This window comes from Limanda limanda, chromosome 18 (assembly GCF_963576545.1).
Source record: "Limanda limanda chromosome 18, fLimLim1.1, whole genome shotgun sequence".
In the NCBI taxonomy this organism is placed as follows: domain Eukaryota; kingdom Metazoa; phylum Chordata; class Actinopteri; order Pleuronectiformes; family Pleuronectidae; genus Limanda; species Limanda limanda.
The window spans coordinates 7,925,892-7,944,889 of NC_083653.1; the positions used below are offsets into that span (position 1 = coordinate 7,925,892).

The 18,998-nt window shown below is 44.1% G+C and overlaps 2 protein-coding genes across 2 annotated transcripts; one reads left to right on the forward strand and one right to left on the reverse strand.

Moving 5' to 3' along the window:
* Window positions 1-3,445: 3,445 nt before the first annotated feature.
* Window positions 3,446-14,276, forward strand: si:dkey-174m14.3 (uncharacterized protein LOC563117 homolog). Its single transcript, XM_061091898.1, has 6 exons — window positions 3,446-3,543; window positions 6,170-6,331; window positions 7,207-7,273; window positions 8,672-8,779; window positions 9,146-9,226; window positions 12,864-14,276. Exons 1-6 carry the CDS (start codon window positions 3,446-3,448, stop codon window positions 14,274-14,276), a joined length of 1,929 nt encoding a protein of 642 aa, XP_060947881.1.
* Window positions 14,277-16,075: 1,799 nt separating this feature from the next.
* On the reverse strand, window positions 16,076-18,745 carry rdh14b (retinol dehydrogenase 14b). Its single transcript, XM_061091803.1, has 2 exons — window positions 18,332-18,745; window positions 16,076-17,204 (listed from the first exon to the last, which is right to left on the reverse strand). The coding sequence occupies exons 1-2, from the start codon at window positions 18,683-18,685 to the stop codon at window positions 16,587-16,589; spliced, it is 972 nt and encodes a 323-aa protein (XP_060947786.1). The 5' UTR covers window positions 18,686-18,745; the 3' UTR covers window positions 16,076-16,586.
* Window positions 18,746-18,998: the final 253 nt, after the last annotated feature.

An 18,998-nucleotide genomic window follows, 5' to 3' on the forward strand; every position in this document is an offset into this window, starting at 1 on the left:
GTTGTGTTTAATCACTACCTGTCTATCTGAGCTCTTCTTGTAAACAATATGTTGTGATGGTGGGCGGCGTTCTGTGTGTGTGTGTGTGTGTGTGTGTGTGTGTGTGTGTGCGTGTGTGTTCTCTATTTTTAATGAGCTGAACCCTTTTGAAAGCTGCCTGTGCTTCTCCGTCCTGTCTCCTTTTGGTTGTGGCTGAAAAAAGACAAACATTGGCCTTATTTTTCTGTTAGAATGAGCCAAATATAAATGACTGCTCCGCCAACAAGTCATAAACCAAAGAAATGAGCCAAGTGAATTAAGTACAGAGGACAGATTTGGGATTTTATCACCCCCTCACTTATGTCAGAACTAAGAAGCGAAATTAATTAAGAACCACTGATATGTAACATACAATAATGAGAATGTTTGGAAATTGAGTTAAAGGTTTGAGTTTTAGTGAGTGAGCTTGGATTCTGGGTTGGGTTCCAACACGCAACAGACGCAATCAAACGAAAATTAAACAAATATCTCCCTGTGAAAAAGTGGTTTCATACATAAGATTAATATGTCCAACGAGTGTTTGTGCTGAGAGGAGACGACCCTGGTGTCGGTGTGTTATCAAGTAAGAATTACGTGATCTCAGCAGCGGAGTCGATACATCGCTTCCACTTCTAAACTGAATAATGCAGAGGATCTGTTGTAAACACGTCTTTGCAGAGAACCTCCGGCTGTGTTGTGTATGTGTGAAAAGCAAACTTGGTTAAACTCTGCATCCTATTCTCCGGATTTTCTCCCAAACGTCGTGACCGAACAGGGCTCTAGGTGTCAGCTTCTGGGAGAATCAATGCCCCCCCCCCACACACACACACACACATACAGAACAGCACCTTCATTTGACGGTTCATTTTTTCCAATAAGGTGGTTGAGTCACACTGCACTTGTCGTGGCGCTGAGTGACTGCTGCAGGTTAGCTGCCTTGTTAATCTGAAGGCACACAGGGCAGAGCATCGTCTTGGCTTTCTATCCGTGCTGCTGCTGCTGCTGCTGCTGCTGCTGGATGAGTCAGCCACTCGGGTTCCCCCGCTCTGACGCTGAGGTCTGGGCCTGTGATAAGGGCTTTTCCTGAGAGCCAATCTGTCTGCAAGGTGGATGCAGGAACCAGGAAGGCGGAAAGGGAGAAATGGATGGAGGCAGGGGAGGAGGAGAGGATTGAGCTGATTTGCAGCGAGGCGTCACACCCACTCTCTTCGCTTTTCCTCTCTAATTTGGCTTCTCCCTCTCCCCCTGTCTTTTGGGTAAAACGCAGATACTCTAGCTGGCGTCCTCTACTTTTCCACCTCTCCTTTCCTCTCCTTTTTTTCATTTCATTGCTCTGAGTTCCTCTCAAATGTCAGCGTGGCACGAGTGGGTGGCAGGCAGCGCCATCTGAACGAGCCCCGGCTGTGGTTTTTGCTGCAGTGTGAGGATGGGAAGGAGAAGCAAGGGAAGGAATGAGAGCGAGGGAGGAAGTGTGGTTTTGACACCTGCAGACGTATCGCTAAACTAACAGCTCTCCCTTTTCTTTTCCTTCTTTTTTTTACTTTAATGGGCGATAGCGTTCGGGGATTGAATGGGCAGAGCAGCAGCTGCAGCAATAACACACACATATAAATTACACAGACACTTGCAGGTACACACTCATGCCAGAGCAAAGAGACCTGAAGACACATGTATTGTGCTCCATGTAGAAAAACACTTTTTTTTACAGGTCACGCAAAAACAAGCTCCCACCCACCTAGTCCTGCACACATGCGTACATACACACATCCAAAAGCTGGTGTGCTATGACTCACAGGGAAGCAGCTGGAGTGAAGGCTCCAGTGGCAGTGGTGAGCTGTCACCATCTGGAGGAGTACACGTCTCCTCTGCCTCCTCTGCCAACAGCACAAATCACCTCCCAACGACTGGGAGGCAGAGGATCAACACGTCGCTCTGTACGTCTGGTTTTTACATTCTAGTTCTAATTGTTTGTCTTTCCGAGGTGGACAGTCCGGCGCTCGGATTCAGAGCGGCTTTGATCAGACTTCGATGCCGCACCATTTGTGTGGGGAGGGGTGGCGGGGGGGGAGATATTGAGAAAGGAAGTGACGTACGATGTATTGGCCTTGTCACATGCTTCCCATCGGGATCGAGTGGAGGTTTCAGCTAATGGGTTTGGACGTGAAGGAGATGAAGATGTCGAAAAGGGATCCAATCTGATATCTGCCTGTGACAAACTCCCTGCTTTGACCACCAGTGTTACGAAGTAGCTTGTGTCAAAAAAGGATGTTACTGTACGTGTAAAACTCAAAAATACATTTTATTTAATTTTAAAGGCCGTAACAATACATGTTCCCCACCACCCCTTTATTGCTGGTGATGGGTTTCTACATTAAAGCTATTTCTGTACGCCTGGTTTCCTCTGGGCTCTTCTGACTGGTTTGAGCTAGACGAGGCCCAAATGTAAGAAAAGAACATTTCATGTATTTCCCGGGTGACAATCGTCGGGTTGTTTGAAATCTGATGAAACCAAAAGCTCACACTCGCAGAGATCTCAGATTAGTGTTTGAGTGTCAAACAGTTTTATCTTCTTCATGAATATTAAGTGTCATGGAGAAATAACGGGTTTTTATGGGTATTAAAACCCACCAGTTTATCCCCATGTAGAATACATGTTGAGGGAAACAGTTCAATCAGGTTTGTTTGAAAGCATGGAACATTTCATTTAATCAGAATATTGGATATTGTGATTGTTGAACTTTAAATCTGAAGGACTGAGGCCAAAGTTTGACATTTAACACTGACGTCTGATTCTTTCATTTCCACTTCCTCTGTATCTTTGCAGGAAATAGCACTGCGGCTGTTGACCTTATTCAGAATAAGACATGATTTTGATTATAATGTTTGCACCAGTTGCTAATAGAATATTCCATTCATATTCCTGACTAAGGCTTGAATAGCTTATCAGAAAATACTGTTTTTATGGGGGTGAGTATTGGAATTCTGGCATCCGTGTAAACGTGTCTACTAGTGTGATATTGTGAAGAAGAAAGTACAACCCCCCCCCCCAATAAAACCAGAATAAAATTAATTCCAAAAACTACATCCGCAATTGTTTAATTATGCATTGTACCATCCAGAAAGCTGCTAACCTTCAAAATGGGTTGTTAATCTGGATTTAGTTCACTGCTGTTTCAACATTTCCTTCCCTGCTTAAAAGAAAACTGTGAGGAATTTTGCTATTGGCGTGACTGTGATTGCAAAATATCTTTGTCCTTCACACAGGTTCCTCTCTTGAACCGTAGTTAATTGCCAACTTGTTCTTTTGCTTTGTCCGGCAGGGTCAACACAGGTAGAGCGCTCAGTAACTCAGCAGTCCAGACTTAAGTGGTTTCCTTTGGGAAAGGCACACACATGCTGGCACCCTGTGGTCAACCCCTATAAACACATGAGAGGGAAGGAACACAGACAAACCATGAAAAAGATATACATTGGCAAAACCGCCTTAAAAGTCGCCCGAAATGGCGGCAAACATCCGAAAAAGAGGTAAGAGTGAACCTGTCAGACGCCGATCCATCCATCCGTGCTCGTTTGTACCTGTTTGTCCGCTCATCCGCCCACGAGGCGTCCCCCCCTCGCCGCCCAGTGGCGCCCAGGCAGCCTCATCCCGCCTCTCTCTGGGCCCGGGAGTCACGCTGCCTCGTCATCTCATCTCGGCGAAATGAAAGCACTCATTTCGTCTGAGTCAGCGCCCGTTCGCACAGGAGGTCACTAATGGGGGATTTTTCATCCCTAGAGCTACTTCACGTAAAATCATCCTCCATCAAACAACAAACACCTGTATTCCCCTGCTAATGCCTGTCAATCAAAGGCAAGCAGGAGGTGAGGAGGTCCGGGGCTGCTGGGTAATGCGGCACTCAAATGCCATCCAGTCCGTGGAGATGTGCATTGAAACGCTTTGTATTTCTCACTCACTGACTTGATTGTTGACGCTGCGGTGCTCTGTGTAAACTGAGGCTCAACAATAAACAACATTCAGGGTGAGGAGTGAGTTTATAATTTCCATTTTTAATTTATCAGCGTTTAACCCATTCTGTTGAGTTAGTTGATTTAGTAGCGACTGAAAAACAGTTCTTGGTGAAAAGCTGCTGGAGGCATAAATACTTGTAATTGGTTGAGTGAAAAATAATATAAAGGACAAAAAGTCAGAAACATAGGTTAGTTTGCTGGAAACCCTGAGAGGAGCTGTGGTCATAAAATATCCAGAAAACATCAGATTGAGCCCGATTGAGAATACAGCAGGAGTATATCCGGGAAAAGGACAATAAACAAGTGTGTGTGTTCGTGAAGTTTCTAACATGTGACGGACAGAAAACTGAAAAGAGCAAAAACAATTCGAACATCTCAGGATGAAAAATAGACGCCATACACATAGAACCCGTTGGAGAAGAAAGCTTGTGAATCTGTCTGACTCTGACAACCTCCTGCTGTGTCTTTCATATGCGAGAGACAAACTCCAGATAATATCTACACCCAATTCTCTGGACTTTTTCCAGAGTTCATGCCTGAAAACAGCTTTAGAGAGGATAGTGGTGCCTTGTGGCCTGTTTCCTAACGTTTCTGCTCCCTATGAAAACCACATTTCATAAGCCAAAGTGAAATGAGTTGCCCAAACTTAATCCTGCACCGTGTAGTTTGTCATATTGAGAACACAAGCGATTAAAAAACAAAACAAATGGCCTAATTTGTCGTCTTGCAGGAGGACTTGCTGCCAAAAGAGTTGTTTTGTCACTGGCAGTCAAAGTTAGCACCAACCACTGAGGGGGTTTTTGCCTCTGAGGCAGCTTCGTTTCTGAGAAATAATCTGGAGTATACTTCAAGTCAATCTATGAATATACTTGTGACCGAACAAACCTCATGTTAGCAACACACGCAATAACAAACGTGGCTAATCCATTAAATCCACCGGGTAGAGTGAGTGTTAACATGTCAGTAAAATCATATTTCAATTGTTTGTGTGACTCCCTGAGATTAGTCATCATGTTTAACTGATTTATACGACCACATTTTTTAAAATGTAAAACTTCCACATATCCCCAGAGAAATGGTTTGACTGGTAATATTTAGTCTAACAAGCCGTAGTTCTGTATAAAATGTGGGCGGACCCAGTCTACCTCTCGTTCCCCTGATTGCTTAAAAGATGACCATGCGTGTTAATTAGACGGAAAGTGGATGACACCCCCACTTAGTCTGGAAAATGCACTGAAACTAACTCGCACCTGAATTCCGTCTCCTCGCCCCCCCCTCCCACCACCACCACCACCACCACCACCGTGGGCTGCATCTATAATCTCGTTAAAAAAGAGACAAAAAGAGGAAGTGAAAAGAGCAAGGTGACCACATCTCCATCCGCTCTCCCCTGCTATCTGTTATCTGGCGGCAGATAGAGTCATTACCCTCCTTCCTCCATCTGTCCGTCAGTGCAGGCTCCATTAGGCCCGGCCGTGCACACTCAGATACATCAGGGCGGCAGACATTTCCTCTTCTCCCACTCACACTTGCCCTTTTATTAGATTGAAGCCCAGGTAATGCACATGCTTTAAAAATAGTCATCATTGTGCTGTCTCGCTGAATTACATGTGTGTGTGTGTTGGGGGGGGGGGGGTGGTATCGCTGCTCCGTAAATCTGAGCCTTCACAGTCCATTCATGTGATGTATTAGAGTTCATTGGCTCATATTTCATCACAGATTACACCATCCATTATTTTTTTCTCCTCCGTCCGTGGGGCCAATCTCACTGATGATTGGGTTTTCTGTGTGATCTGCTGCATGGCTTTAATACAGAAGAGAGAAAGAGCCCTGGACCCTCGCCTGGATTCTTAATTAGAGATCTGTGTTTTGGTCTCATGCTTTCTTCATACAAAGCACTTTCACACACAACTTTTCTGCTTTCATCGCCCCCTCATGATGTTCTCATCACTTCTGCACGGCCATTCAGGGGCGCATTAAAAAGATATATGGACCCTTATAAGTCCATTTAGATAAGGATATGCCCAAGTTACAGGCTCGTCTTCCTCACCATATGCCCTAAGAACAAGCATCTGCTGTGTGCGTGTGTGTGTGTGTGTGTGTGTGTGTCTGTGTGTGTGTGTGTGTCTGTGTGTGTGCACAGCTCGTTGGTGGAGCAGAAGGAGGACCTACGGAAGAGGCTGTCCTACACGACACACAAGCTGGAGCTGCTGCAGAGCGAGTTCGACTCCACGCGGCAGTACCTGGAGACAGAGCTGCGCCGAGCACAGGAGGAGCTCGACAAGTTCACCGACAAACTGCGCAGGTTGGCCCCGAGTACACCGTTCAACACTTCAGAACTTTGATCCCTTACTCATGAAAAATTAACCAAAAGCACCAACGAACTAGAAGACTCAGTCGAGTGCCAAGGCCCAACAGTCCCCTTATGAATCCACATTTGGATTCACTAGATCTGGATCTTTATTTGGATCCGTAAACTACACATTCTCATAGATATCAGTCCCCTAAATATGCCTGATTTGTTTCATGTAGTAAAGTTGGTGGAAATGTCTTAAAACGCACTTTCTCACAATGTTAAAGACAGGGATCTTGGATCCGCCCATTAGCCCGGATCTGTGCCGAAAGTTGAACTTTGATTTTCATTTTGTGTATCAAATCTCAACCATTGTACCTCAAGACCACAAACATGATGGCCCTTGAATTAAAAAGGAAATAATAAATAAGTAGTAAATTAGTTAAGTTTAAATGCAAACACAGACAATCAGAGGATTTACGTTGGTTCTCACAAAATTATCGTTCCTGAGGACTAATGTAATCAGACATTCTCAGATGGGGGGCTCTCTCAGCTCGAGACCCCAGGTAATCACCTGCTTTGCCTCCCCTGTTGCACAAGCCCTGCCCAAACATGGTCCTGTACAGTCTCTGCTTTACAGGAAAAAATAAAAGGAATGAAGCATTCACTAAATCATCATATCAGTAGTGTGAGGTCACAGGAGCTGAAAACTGGAGCCACAGCCTGTGATTTATCTCATCGGTACACTGAGGTGGTTGTTCTCCTCTCAGCGAGGTCTCCCACTGTTACACTATACACATGTACAGTGTGTGTAGGTGTGCGTGTGTGTGTGTGTGTGCACAAGCAGTTATCTGCAGATGAGCATTGTTGTTTATTGTGTCGTTTAGAATACAAAGCAGCTACTCAGCACTGCAGCACATCAACCAAGACCTGGAGGAAAAGATCCATAGAAATGTAAGTGTTTAGAGCCTCTGTGTGTGCGTGTGTGTGTGTGTGTGTGTGTGTGTGTGTGTGTGTGTGTGTGTGTGTGTGTGTGTGTGAGACTGTGTGTCTCTGTATCCAGGCCTATGAATTATAATGCGTATGCGTATACGTAGAATAAAAAGAAGCATGTAAGCAAGTCGTGGGGTTACAGAGTTGCTACAGAGCCTATTTGAATATGAATGCCTTGCTGTTGGGCCCCCTGACGTTAATTATGGCTCATTACAATTGGCTGTCCTCCTTCCAGTGGCAGAGTGATAGCGAAGCCTTTGTTTCCCAGTGCAGCGCACCTCACTTCATTTGTCAGACATTGCTTTTGCCAATGGGAAGATACAATTAAGCCGGCAGCCTGAGAACACTGCACGACCATCAGGTGTCTCTGCTGAACAGACAGCTGAGAAAAAAAGGTTTTCTGTTATGCCACAAGATAATAATCACATCGGTCATCGTCATGGTGACGACAACGTGAGATACCAGGTTCAGATAATAAGGAGCTAGAGGTCAAACGACTTTATTGTGAGAATAATTTATTTGTAATAACGGCCACCAGTTTTATTTCTTTTCTGTTCCGCTGTTATTGATTAATCTCACTTATTCCTTCCTCGTGGGTGAGAGGTGATGAGTCGGTCTCTCTGTAATCGTGAAAGCTTGTTTTCTCAAGAGGTGCCACAAACCCATCTGACCCCGTGGCCCTGCTCAACCACAGACAACGTAATTACAAGACCGATAAACGCGTTGATAGAGCGCAACAATATTTCCAAGGAGGGAAATTCAGAGTCTAAAGAGCTCATGGCGATGAGTTGAAAACCTTTTATTAACGATTACAGAATTTGACGCCAGTGTAGCTGGTGTACAGTTTAAAGAAAGACGGTCCTCTGATGTTTGGTGCAAACCTAAATTATGGACTTCTTGTTCTCTTCAGTGTCTCATATGAAACAGAATTGAGCTCAAACAGTAGAATATTCTCTGTTTGCTGTCACATTCAGATGTTTCATGATTAGTTGAAGAAACATAAAATATGAGGATTTCAGGATTGTAGTTTTAGGAGTAAAATGTCCCTCATTTCTTGTGACTTCTTCTGGATGAATTTTCATAAAATACCTGAGGTGTGTTTGAAGGACAGGCAGCTTTTATTTGTAGTATCTGGAACAGGAAAGTTGACAAATGCTTCACTACGGTAACAGACCTTTGGTTTTGTCCTGAGCCGACATCAAAAATCTGCTAAGAATATGTAAGAAAAATTAAAAACTGACCTACTAAAATCGGTATGTAAGTTCTGTTGACTGTTTTTCAGCTGTACACCGTCTGCAAAATGTAGTTCTATTTCAACGCTTGTTTTCATTTCTAAATCTCCTCTCTTGTTGGCTTCAGTCCCAGCACCATGACGACGAGAAGCGAGCTCTGAGCAGAGAGATCATCGTTCTCAACAACCACCTGTTGGAGGCCAAGCTCACCATCGAGAAGCTGCAAGAGGACAATGTACGTGAGAGAACAGTGAAAAAATATCTTTAGAGTAGAAATGGTGACATAGAGTGAAACAGAAAAGATGATTTCATTTAGCATTGCCTCAGTTGGTCACAGCAACCATTTTCAAACATCATCACTTACTTTGGCTGTTATTGCTCTTTGACATGCCACAGAAGCAAAAGCCACAAAACCGAATATCACCATTTAAAGTAATTAACTACCAGATTTATTTCACACTTCTTAGGAGGAAATGTAAGATTTTGTGGATAGAAGTAAAAGTGATAAATATCACTCCAGCAGAGACCAGAAAAACAATCAGCAAGGTTATTTTCTGACTCTCTTTTCTCGTCTTGTTGCTGTGACGTTGTTTCTCAACAGGATCTGTACAGAAAAGACTGTAACCTGGCTGCTCAGCTCCTCCAGTGCAACAAGTCTCTCTACAGAGCCCAGCTCTCTGAGGTGAGTCTCAGTATGACTGTCAATGTCATTTCATCTTTTATTCAGACTCAAATCAAAGAAAAACATAGTCTGACTCTTGTTTGACCAGTTTCTTTGATTTTATCTAGAGTTCAATCAGTTTAAGTAGAAAATTCTGTCATCCAACAATTGCTAAAGCCCATTTGAGCCTCAAGCTTGTTGCCCCCAACTTGCACGTTAACTCAAGACATTTCATACATGAGGAAAAACCAATCATCTTTCAATATAGTGGGATCCAGAAATATTTGGTAGAATGGCTGTGATTTGTGGGCGAGAAGAGGAGACGTGAGTGAGGTGTTTCTCTGGCGGCGCTAAGTTGGATTTTTTCAGCTCATGACACGAGACGGGGGGGAAAAGTGCTTTCTTGACTAAAACTGAAGGTCATCTCATCCTCTGTGAAGCGGAGGAGATAAGAGACGAGAGTCTGTGGAGAGATGACGATTGCAGGTCACAGCAGGAAGGGCAGAGACTGAAGAAATAAGTGATTTTGTCCAGGGCAGAATAACCTCTGCTGAGCTGGAGAGGTGGGAGTGAGACAAGGTTTTAAAAGTTTGTAGCTGATTCGCCAGTAAGACATATACATATACACACACAATATATACAATAATACCATACTTAATAAATCCATATAAAAAAATCTGTCATTTCATATTTTAAATTACACTTTGTAATTCCCAACCAGGTATAGAACCGTTCTGCTGAACTAGAGCAGCATCGTTTGTAAACCTGCCTGTTTGCAATAAAACCTCAAAAGGTGTTTAGTTTGTTCAGTCTGGGCTACTGTAAAAAACATGGCTGCCTCCATAGAGAGGACCTGTTCCGGATGTAAATATAAAGTATTTAAATATCAAGGGCTGATTCTAGGGTAAAGAAAACAACAAGGAGTATAATTTAGATGAAACACACTAGTGAAAACAGCAGTAATATCATTTTATATAAACATTTCTACCAATAGATCCCTTTCACCTAAATCTTACACACTGAACCTTTAATGCTGGTTGCCGTTTTCTTCCTGGAACTTACTGTGACCTGCAGTCATTAAGCCACGGCAAGTCGACCTGATGCTGAAAGAGCTGTTGTGAACCAGGTGTTGTTGTCCTGATCCACGTCACTTACGTTGATGAGTCCCAGCCGCTGCTGTTACCGGGCTGTGTGGTCATCTGTTTATTCAAATTATCAAATTATCAAATATCAAACGTAGCCTCGAGCCACATACAAACAGAGGTTTGTGGAATGTGCTAATGGTATGAACAGTTTGATTTTCAATGGCAGAATGGTGCTATACCTTGTAGGTTATCCGTATTGCTGTTTATTTGACCGTTGTCAAAAACACCCGAGCAGACGGACAGACAGAAAGAGAATTCTGGAATTAATAGATAGATCATTAATATTTAAACAATTCAAAGAGCTAAAACTACAATATCAGTCAAATTGTAAATACAGAGCGCTCCGCGGCGTCGCCATGGTTCCCTGCTTGTGCTTGTGAAAGGAGATTCGTGTGTGTATTGATGAGCGTTGTAGCACCAGCACCACTTTTTACTGCGTCAGCCCTGGGCCTTGTGCCTCGTCCATGTGACACGAGTAGATTTTACAGCTGGCGTGCGTCCAAAAGGTAAAAGAATGCATCCCCTCCTCCCCCCACCACCACCACCATTGTTTTACCCATATAGGTGAATGGAAATGTCAATGCAAACTGCATTTGGTTACGTAACGCATCCCCCCCCCCCCCACACAAAGACTGCTCTCGCTGGCTCTAAGCGGTATAGGATCTGTTGTGGAGTGAAAAACTGTTCCGCAGGCTCACTGCCAAACATAATAGAGGTCAGAGGTTACATATGCACTCAGTGTATGTCCATCGTTCCGCTGCTCCTGTGGGTGGAAGCTAATCGAAAGCGTATTGATGAATGGTGCTGCAGCATTTTGAGGAGTGCAGTGGCTCTTCAGCGCCCACTGAAGTGCTTTGGTCGTTTGTTTTGCTGCAAAACAAGCACAGAAAAGGGGGGGGATAAAAAACGACCGGGCTCGAGTTTCTGAATGCCACATAAAAGCTAAACGTGATCCTGTTTAAAACAAATGTAAAAAATGTGGGGACTGTAATGAAGTGCCTTTTAGTTTGGTCCAAGTTGCGATAGAACTGTTAAAAAATGCATTCGTATATTCTCTGAGGAGTTTGTCTCTTCTCTATCGACTAAGTTATAATTAACTCTTCTCTCGTTGCCAATTAGGAACAAGCGACTAGATCCCTGTTGATGATCTGCTGCAGTTGGTTTAGTGCTGGTTGCTATGGAGAGGCACAGATATTGGATGAAGGGTTTTTTTTTATTGAGAAATGCTCAGAATAGAACAATGTCTTTCTTTCTTTCAAAGAGGGTGACTGAGTTCTCTTGAATTCTCACTCAAATCATGTCTCTTTGTTCTTGAGGCTCTTGTCACTGAAAAGTATCCGTTAAATTCTTTTCCCCACCGTGTTCACAAACACACATGCTGTGGTTATATAAATCACCCGCTGTACTATATGACATACTGACACACATTGCGCAGAAACTACAAGTAGATAAAGAGACGCATATCAAGATTATTACTGTAATGAGAGCAATAGATATCTTTCTATTGATATGCACTCATCGAGTATAGATGCAGTGAAAGGTTCTTCGGTTTAAAGGAGACACACAATGCTCATTGATAGGTTTGTAGTTTTAATGTGTGTTATTAGTTGACATGAGTTGCTCTTATGTTCAGGAAACACCTTCCTAAGACTGTCCATTGCTGCAGCTCCTCTTTTCAGCCTCTGTCTAAAACAACTGGTTCTAGCTCCTGTCTCTTTAAGGCCCTCCCTCCTGATAAATGCTCCGAATAGCCGTGTGCATTAAGCAAATGTTGTCATCCGGACTACTGACAAGGTATTTCAGGAGCTGGAAAAAATGTTTCTGTGGGGGAGAGGAGCTCCTTTTACCACTGACTTTGGGGCTTTTTAACTTTGCAGAATCTGTACATAAACAAAAATACTAGGGCTGGGCAAGTTTAATCGAGTTAACTCAAGTGATGAGTTAACTCGATTAATTATTTTATCTCTCATTAACTCAGGTTTGATTATTTATTGTTTTATTGTGAAAGTCAGGCTTTTATTTTGTGAAAGTCTGTTGCTGACTGCTGCAGAACAGGAAAAAAGAAAATAATTGGCGGATAAACAATCGAGTTAACTCATCACTTGAGTTAACTCGATTAAAACGAGTTAACTTGCCCAGCCCTAAAAAATACTAAATAAAACATGAGAAGAAAGAAAAATTGAAAAAGGCATTTGAATGTCTTCTTTATAGCCTGTTTATGTTCAATGGTTTTGTCCTGTCTGATGCCACTGAAGTGTAATCATGAGAGAAGATGTATGCATGTGAAACCAGAAAGTTTGCCCTAGAGCACACGGTGAGACATGTCCACCAACAGTTGTTTAGTAGCTACAAAACACAGACAGTGTCAGATGTTCAGGGCCAGTTTCCCACAGGGTCTCCAAACCAACCAATGAGAATAAGGTGTTCACATTATCATATAAGAATTATCCATCATTTGAAGCAATACTTTAAACATCTATTTCCCTGCCCTTCTCTTTTCTCTGATATTCCAGCTGCCTGCGGATTTTCAGGAGCGACTGACCATGCACATGGAGGATTCTCCGCTCTGTCACACCTATCCGGACACTGTCCCGGCCTCCCTCATTGCCAAAGTACTCGAGAAGCCAGACGAGGCCTGCTGCAGCAGCCAGGTCTCCCGTTCTCCAAGCCCCCAAACCCAGCAACAAGCTTTTATTTTGGAGCGCTTGGGCCCAGGAGCGCGTCTGGGGCTCCGCGCCGCCTACAAATCTGACCTGTACGCCAGCGACACGGCCCTGTACGTCCCTGATGACCGGCAGCGTGAGCGGAGGCCCAGCATGGATCTCCACGGTCAGAGGAAGCTTCTGTATGGGCCCCAAAACTCCACCGACAGCAATCCAGAGGAGGGCTCTGTCGGGTTGATTGCCGGTTTCTCCCAGGAGCACTTCGCAAAGTTCCAAGCCACGCTGCGTGGAGGGTCGAGCTCCTACTCCAGCTTCAGTGGAGGGGGATCTGAGGACAAAGGCAACGGTCCTCCCAGCAGTGTAGCTTCCTCCCCTCGACACCATTCCCTCTACATGGAGTGGAGAGATGCAGGGGACTATGAGAGGAAGAGTGACTCATCCTGGGAGAGAGACAGTCCAAGAGGCTTCGCCAACGCTCATCCCTTCCAGCAGCCGGAGCTGAGCCACCACCAGAACGGCAGCTCGCCCGTCTACAGCCGCACCATGTCCTCCTGTTTCAGTGAGCCCTACGAGCCGCTCCCTCCCTCCTCGTCCCCAAGTGTAGCCTACGGAGACAGTCGTCGAGGCAGTACCTTAGCCCCCGAGGAGGATGAGCTGATTGGTCGATGGAGACAACTTAGCGTGGAGGACTTAAGTGCCCATGCCTACCCCAGCCCGGGCCGGGCTTCACCCTACAGCTTCTCAGAGCAGCACTTCTCTGTACGGCCCGCTAAGATTCGACTTGGGCCGCTCTACAGCAGCTTCCAGGAAGGGGCTGACCTTTATCATCAAGCAGCGGGCGCCATGGACCCTGCGTGGGTGGCCGCCAGCCCCAGCCCCGAATGCAGCCCAGGGTTGCGGCAGGCACACAGCCAAGCCCACCTGTACCGAAGCGAGGACAGCCAGGAGTCAGAGCACAGCCTCTACCACTCAGGGAGCTCCAAAGACCGGGAGGGCAACGTGGCGGCTGGGGGCCAGGGCACGGATTACGTTGACCCCAGCCCCAACAGCTCCACAGAGTCTCTCCACCAGAGGTCCATGGAGATGGCCGCAGAGCTGCAGCACTACCAAGTGGAGATGCACAGCCTGCCAGCCCAGCCCAGCCAGTCGCCTCCACCGGTTCCAGCCCCTCCTCCTCCGTACAAACAAAAATTTGGCTCGCTGGGACTTTCCAGGAAGGACAGTCTGACCAAGGCCCAGCTCTATGGAACTCTTCTGAACTGAAGGACTTTTCCCCATCAGGTTCCTTCTTTGACACAGAGCAGAACCACTTTGGAAGGAAATGGTTTGATTAAAAACCCAGAGTTAAATAACTCAGCATCAAGAACCTGTTACTATTGCTGGTTCTTTAAAAGCTTGTGGATTGTGACAGATTACACCACAACGGTCCAGAGCTGGTATAGTGACATAGTCATGTGAGGAGTTGGAATTGGGCCGACTTGAGAAGTGGAGCTCAAGCAGCACTTACATTTGTATTGATATGGATTTAAATTTACACATAAATATATACTTGTAACTGCAAATTGAGTGATATATTTTGTATGTGGCCGTTAGCAAGAGATACATCCAAAAACAATCCAACAAATCTTGATAAACCTGGAACTTGTACATAAATTGAAAAAACTGCCAATTCTATATTTGAAAACTCAGAGAGGTATATTACGTGACAATTGACCCATAGATTAGTTTCAGTCATTATTTTTTAATCGACTGAAACGGCATTGGCCTTGTGAGGATTTAAATGTCAGTGTTAAACTTAAGAGAACAAATGATTCACTCAAATGAACAATACATTTAGTTTTCCTTTGTTGATTGAACTTGACAGTATTGATGAGTGTTATATTGTTATTGATGGAACGTATTGAGATCTGTCTGAACAGTCGGTATTACATTATTTCTGCTCTTCTATATTTCACGGAACGTTTTTCTTATTCCCCCATTCTACCTCAGATTTGGATCCCCACAACCCCCCCATTAAGCCACTGTAAGTTTGTTTCTTTGACGACAATGCATGTTTATATATTTTGGTTGTTTTATTCACCTATTAAAGCACAAACTACACATACGAGCCCGGAGCCTTCCTTTCATGTTCTGGTGCAGCCGTGTGGGGTTTTGAAATGTGAGAGCGCAAGCGAGAGACATCGTGTTCAAGCGTCGTCTGTGATCAGTTGTTTTTGAGATAATGACTCGTCTGCTCAGCGTAAAGTCGAGCGCCTGAACTGAGAGGCAGACCCTTCATCACTCACATTGCTGCAGCATGTGGTGCGAGCCTGCTGAGTCACTGTATGAAGCCCTGCTTTATTACAATTTTGAATTTGGAAGTAGGTTAGTGGAGAATGATTTGTTTTTGCCAAGATCAGCAAACTTAAAACAGAGAGGAAGCTGATTTGTGTTCCCCAGATATGCATCGTCAAGAAATTGGACAGACTGAGGAAATTAATCTTGTGCAGACTATTTATGATATTTGACACACTTTGAATAATAGAATTAAAGCTTATACCCCAGCATAGTATATTATGGAGTATATTTGCCTTTAATATGTTTGACATTTGAAGCAACATTATGCTTCATCTTTAAAATAGCAGCTCCTACCTAGAATGGGGCCACTTTATGATATTCATGTTTTTAATTCTTTCAAGTCTTAAAAAACAGTTTAAAAATGTCAAACCCAAGTTTTAAAAGTCACATTTTGTTTGTTTTAAAGTTCCACACCCAAAGATATCACTTCCTTTTATGGAAAACAAAGGATATCTGAAAATGTTCATATTTGAGAAAGTGAATATTTGTGTTGACAGATTAACAAAATTAGCAGCCAATTTAAATCAATTGACTTAAGATGAGATAGTGTAAGATGTTTGGGGGGGACGAAGCAATTTTCTGGTATTTACAGACATTTATATTGATTTATTGTGAAAATAATCCGTGGACTGATCTATAATCAGTTGTTTTTACTCCACCCTCTGTATTAAACATCCTTTACAAGCAGGGGTTTTATAAGCATATAAAGGACATGCAGTCATCTCTGGAGTTTTTCTTGTATTTATTCTTGTGCATCTGAATTTCACATTATAGATAATTGCTTCATATCCTTTCACTTCTCTCTGGGGTAAGACAGGATTTATATATGAGACTCAATCCATCCACAGGAGGGAGCCACACTTCAGCAACAGCAGCAGCAGCATCTCGAGGATCACATCTGGAGTTTATCTATACCTTGTCTTTCTAGTGATGTGAAAAGTAAGACACAAACTCTTGTCCACTCTTTAGAAGGCCATCAATTTTACAGGCTCATTTTTCACTTTTTAAAATTTCACACAATCTCTGCAACACTTCAGCAAATAGACTTAATTTACACACTTATTACAAGATGACATAATGTCAGGCCATTAATTATTTGATCCCAAAGGTGGCAACTGGTCTTTACACAAGCCATCTCTCCCCGTCCAGTCAACATAAAGCTGCCGGGGATTAATTATCTTGTCCGAGAACTCCCCCCGAGTCCCCTGAGGAACCATCGGCAGAGCAGGGCTGTGCTCAGTCAGTGAGTCCCACCATCCTGCTGCTTATGTCCCACAGTTTCTTGGCTGCCTGGTCATCTGTAGCTTTGGCCATCAGCTCCTCCTCCTCGCAGTTAGCGAAACACTTCCCCGACACTCCCTCCACCTCTGGGGAGCAGGTCAGGTAGAGGGGAGTCTGGGCCCCCTCCAGTGGACTCTTGAAAAAGATCAGCGAAGCGAGATAGAAGAGCGGCTTTGCCAGGAGAGGGATTTGAACGTGCCTGCCGAGCCTGGTCCTCACGATGCCCGGGGTGAGAGCGTTGACCGTGACCCCCGTGCCCTCCAGCCGACGAGCCAGTTCCTGTGTGAACAGCAGGTTGGCCAACTTGCTCTGGCTGTAGCACGAGGCCTTGTTGTAGTCGCGCTCGCTGTTCAGGTCGTCGAAGTTGATTTGGCCGTACTTGTAGAGCTTGGAGGAGACCACCACGATGCGGCTGGGAGCGGACGTCTTCAGGAGGTCCAGCAGGAGGTGGCTGAGCAGGAAGTGACCCAGGTGGTTCACACCGAGCTGCATCTCGAAACCATCCTCCGTCGTCATGTGGGGACACTGGTAGAGTCCTGCGTTGTTCACGAGCACGTCAATCTTGGACTCCTCCTAACGGGTCAGAATCAGAATCAGGTTTATTGGCCACGTAAGTTTGCACAAACAGGGAATTTGACTCGGTAAAGTGGCTCTCAGTGTGCTTACACAGAATACACATCACAAAACAAAACAGTACAATACGAACAGTCACAAAAACAATACAAAATACAAACAGTGCGACAGTCTAAGAAAAGAAGTGTAGGTATAACACGGTATGTGTATTACGGTTACACAGTGAAGTGAAATAAGATAACCATAATTAAATATAATTATAATATATTATAACATATATAGAGACATCTTAATACCAGACTCAAGGAAGGAATAAGAAATAAATAAGAAATAAACTTAATTTAATCTGTATAATACAGCGCTTGTAACAGAGAACATACTATATATTTATCTTATATACACAGCAGACCTTTACCTTGAACCTGCATTCATTAAAGCTCCAATAGATTATCTGAATAAGTCTTTTGGTGTTCACACTGAGACACCCAGTGGTCGTGGGAGGTAAATGTTGGCTCAGGGAAAGAAATGATGAGTACATGCAATATTTCACAGAAATATCCCAAAGGAAACACGACTTACATGAGTTAAAGTGATGTAACAATTTGGGGGAAGTCTGAACTACATTCATCCCAGTATCAAAAAAGTCTGATTAAAACCTAGATGTTTCAAATTACTTTTTTGGGGGGTTACTAGGAATATTCACAGGATATTGTGTACATATATTACTATGTACAATATTTTAATACTATGCATATTTTCATTAATGTTTTACTTATTTTAGTGTTTCTGTCATTATCTCTCTCCTTTTTTCTTAATGTGCTTTATATTACCCTCTATTTTTCTACTCATATGTTTATTATGAAATACTGATTCAACCTTCACTTAGGAGCAAATACGTTTAACAAATACAAAAACAAAACTTTGACATATACTGCAATGATTACAGATAAAGCCTGATATGAAGTTCGTTTATCTTGATGTTATATTTTGGACTTTTCAGGTGACTGTGGGTTTATTGACAGTTCTGAAGTAAACAACTTCTACAGTCATTCGTAAAGCAGAGCTAAACCATAATGAATAAACTGATGAATGAACATTTGATCCAACTTCTCCTCCATCACACTGACCTGAGAGATCTCCCCACAGAACCTCCGGACCGACCCGAGAGAAGCGAGGTCCAGGTGTTTGACCACCACCTCCCCTTGCTCCGCCCCGGCCGTCCTCCGGAGGTCCCGGGCCGCCTCCTCCGCGGCCCCCCGGTCCCGACAGGCCATGATGACCCGGGCCTGGAGCTTCAGCAGCTCCGCGGTCAGGGCCCGGCCGATGCCGCTGTTCGCCCCGGTCACGATCACCGTCTTCCCCCGCATCGTGCCGGCCGCATACCGGAGCATCTTTCCGGCCTTTTTCCCGGGAAACAAGCGCCGCAAGAGGACGAGGACCCCTCCGCCGACGACAGCGGCGATCAGCACCGCGGTGGACATGGAAGCGGGGACCGGAGACAGGTCAGCGGGGACGAGGACCGCGTTACGGTGTGTTATGTGTCCAAGTTACAAAATAACCCCGGAAGTAATAACTACACAAACCACAACACACTCATATCAACGTAACACTAAATATTATGGGTTATATACTTAAATACCAATACAAGTCATAATACTGTAATGATAATATTAATAATGATGATATTAATAATAAACTAATTTTGAATAACTGCTAAGTCGTTTAGCAGCAATGTAAGCATGGCTAATAACAGCAAGCTAACAAAGCTAGCTGCATTAGCTTGTTTTCCAATGC

Bases quoted from the DNA above. Each gene is read 5' to 3' on its own strand.
- si:dkey-174m14.3 (XM_061091898.1), top strand. From the start codon at position 3,446: ATGAGAGGGAAGGAACACAGACAAACCATGAAAAAGATATACATTGGC. The intron at 3,544-6,169 runs GTAAGAGTGAAC...GTGTGTGCACAG, and splicing joins GGCAAACATCCGAAAAAGAG to CTCGTTGGTGGAGCAGAAGG. The intron at 8,780-9,145 runs GTACGTGAGAGA...GTTTCTCAACAG, and splicing joins AGAAGCTGCAAGAGGACAAT to GATCTGTACAGAAAAGACTG.
- rdh14b (XM_061091803.1), bottom strand. From the start codon at position 18,685: ATGTCCACCGCGGTGCTGATCGCCGCTGTCGTCGGCGGAGGGGTCCTC. The intron at 17,205-18,331 runs GTCAGTGTGATG...CTGACCCGTTAG, and splicing joins TCTGTGGGGAGATCTCTCAG to GAGGAGTCCAAGATTGACGT.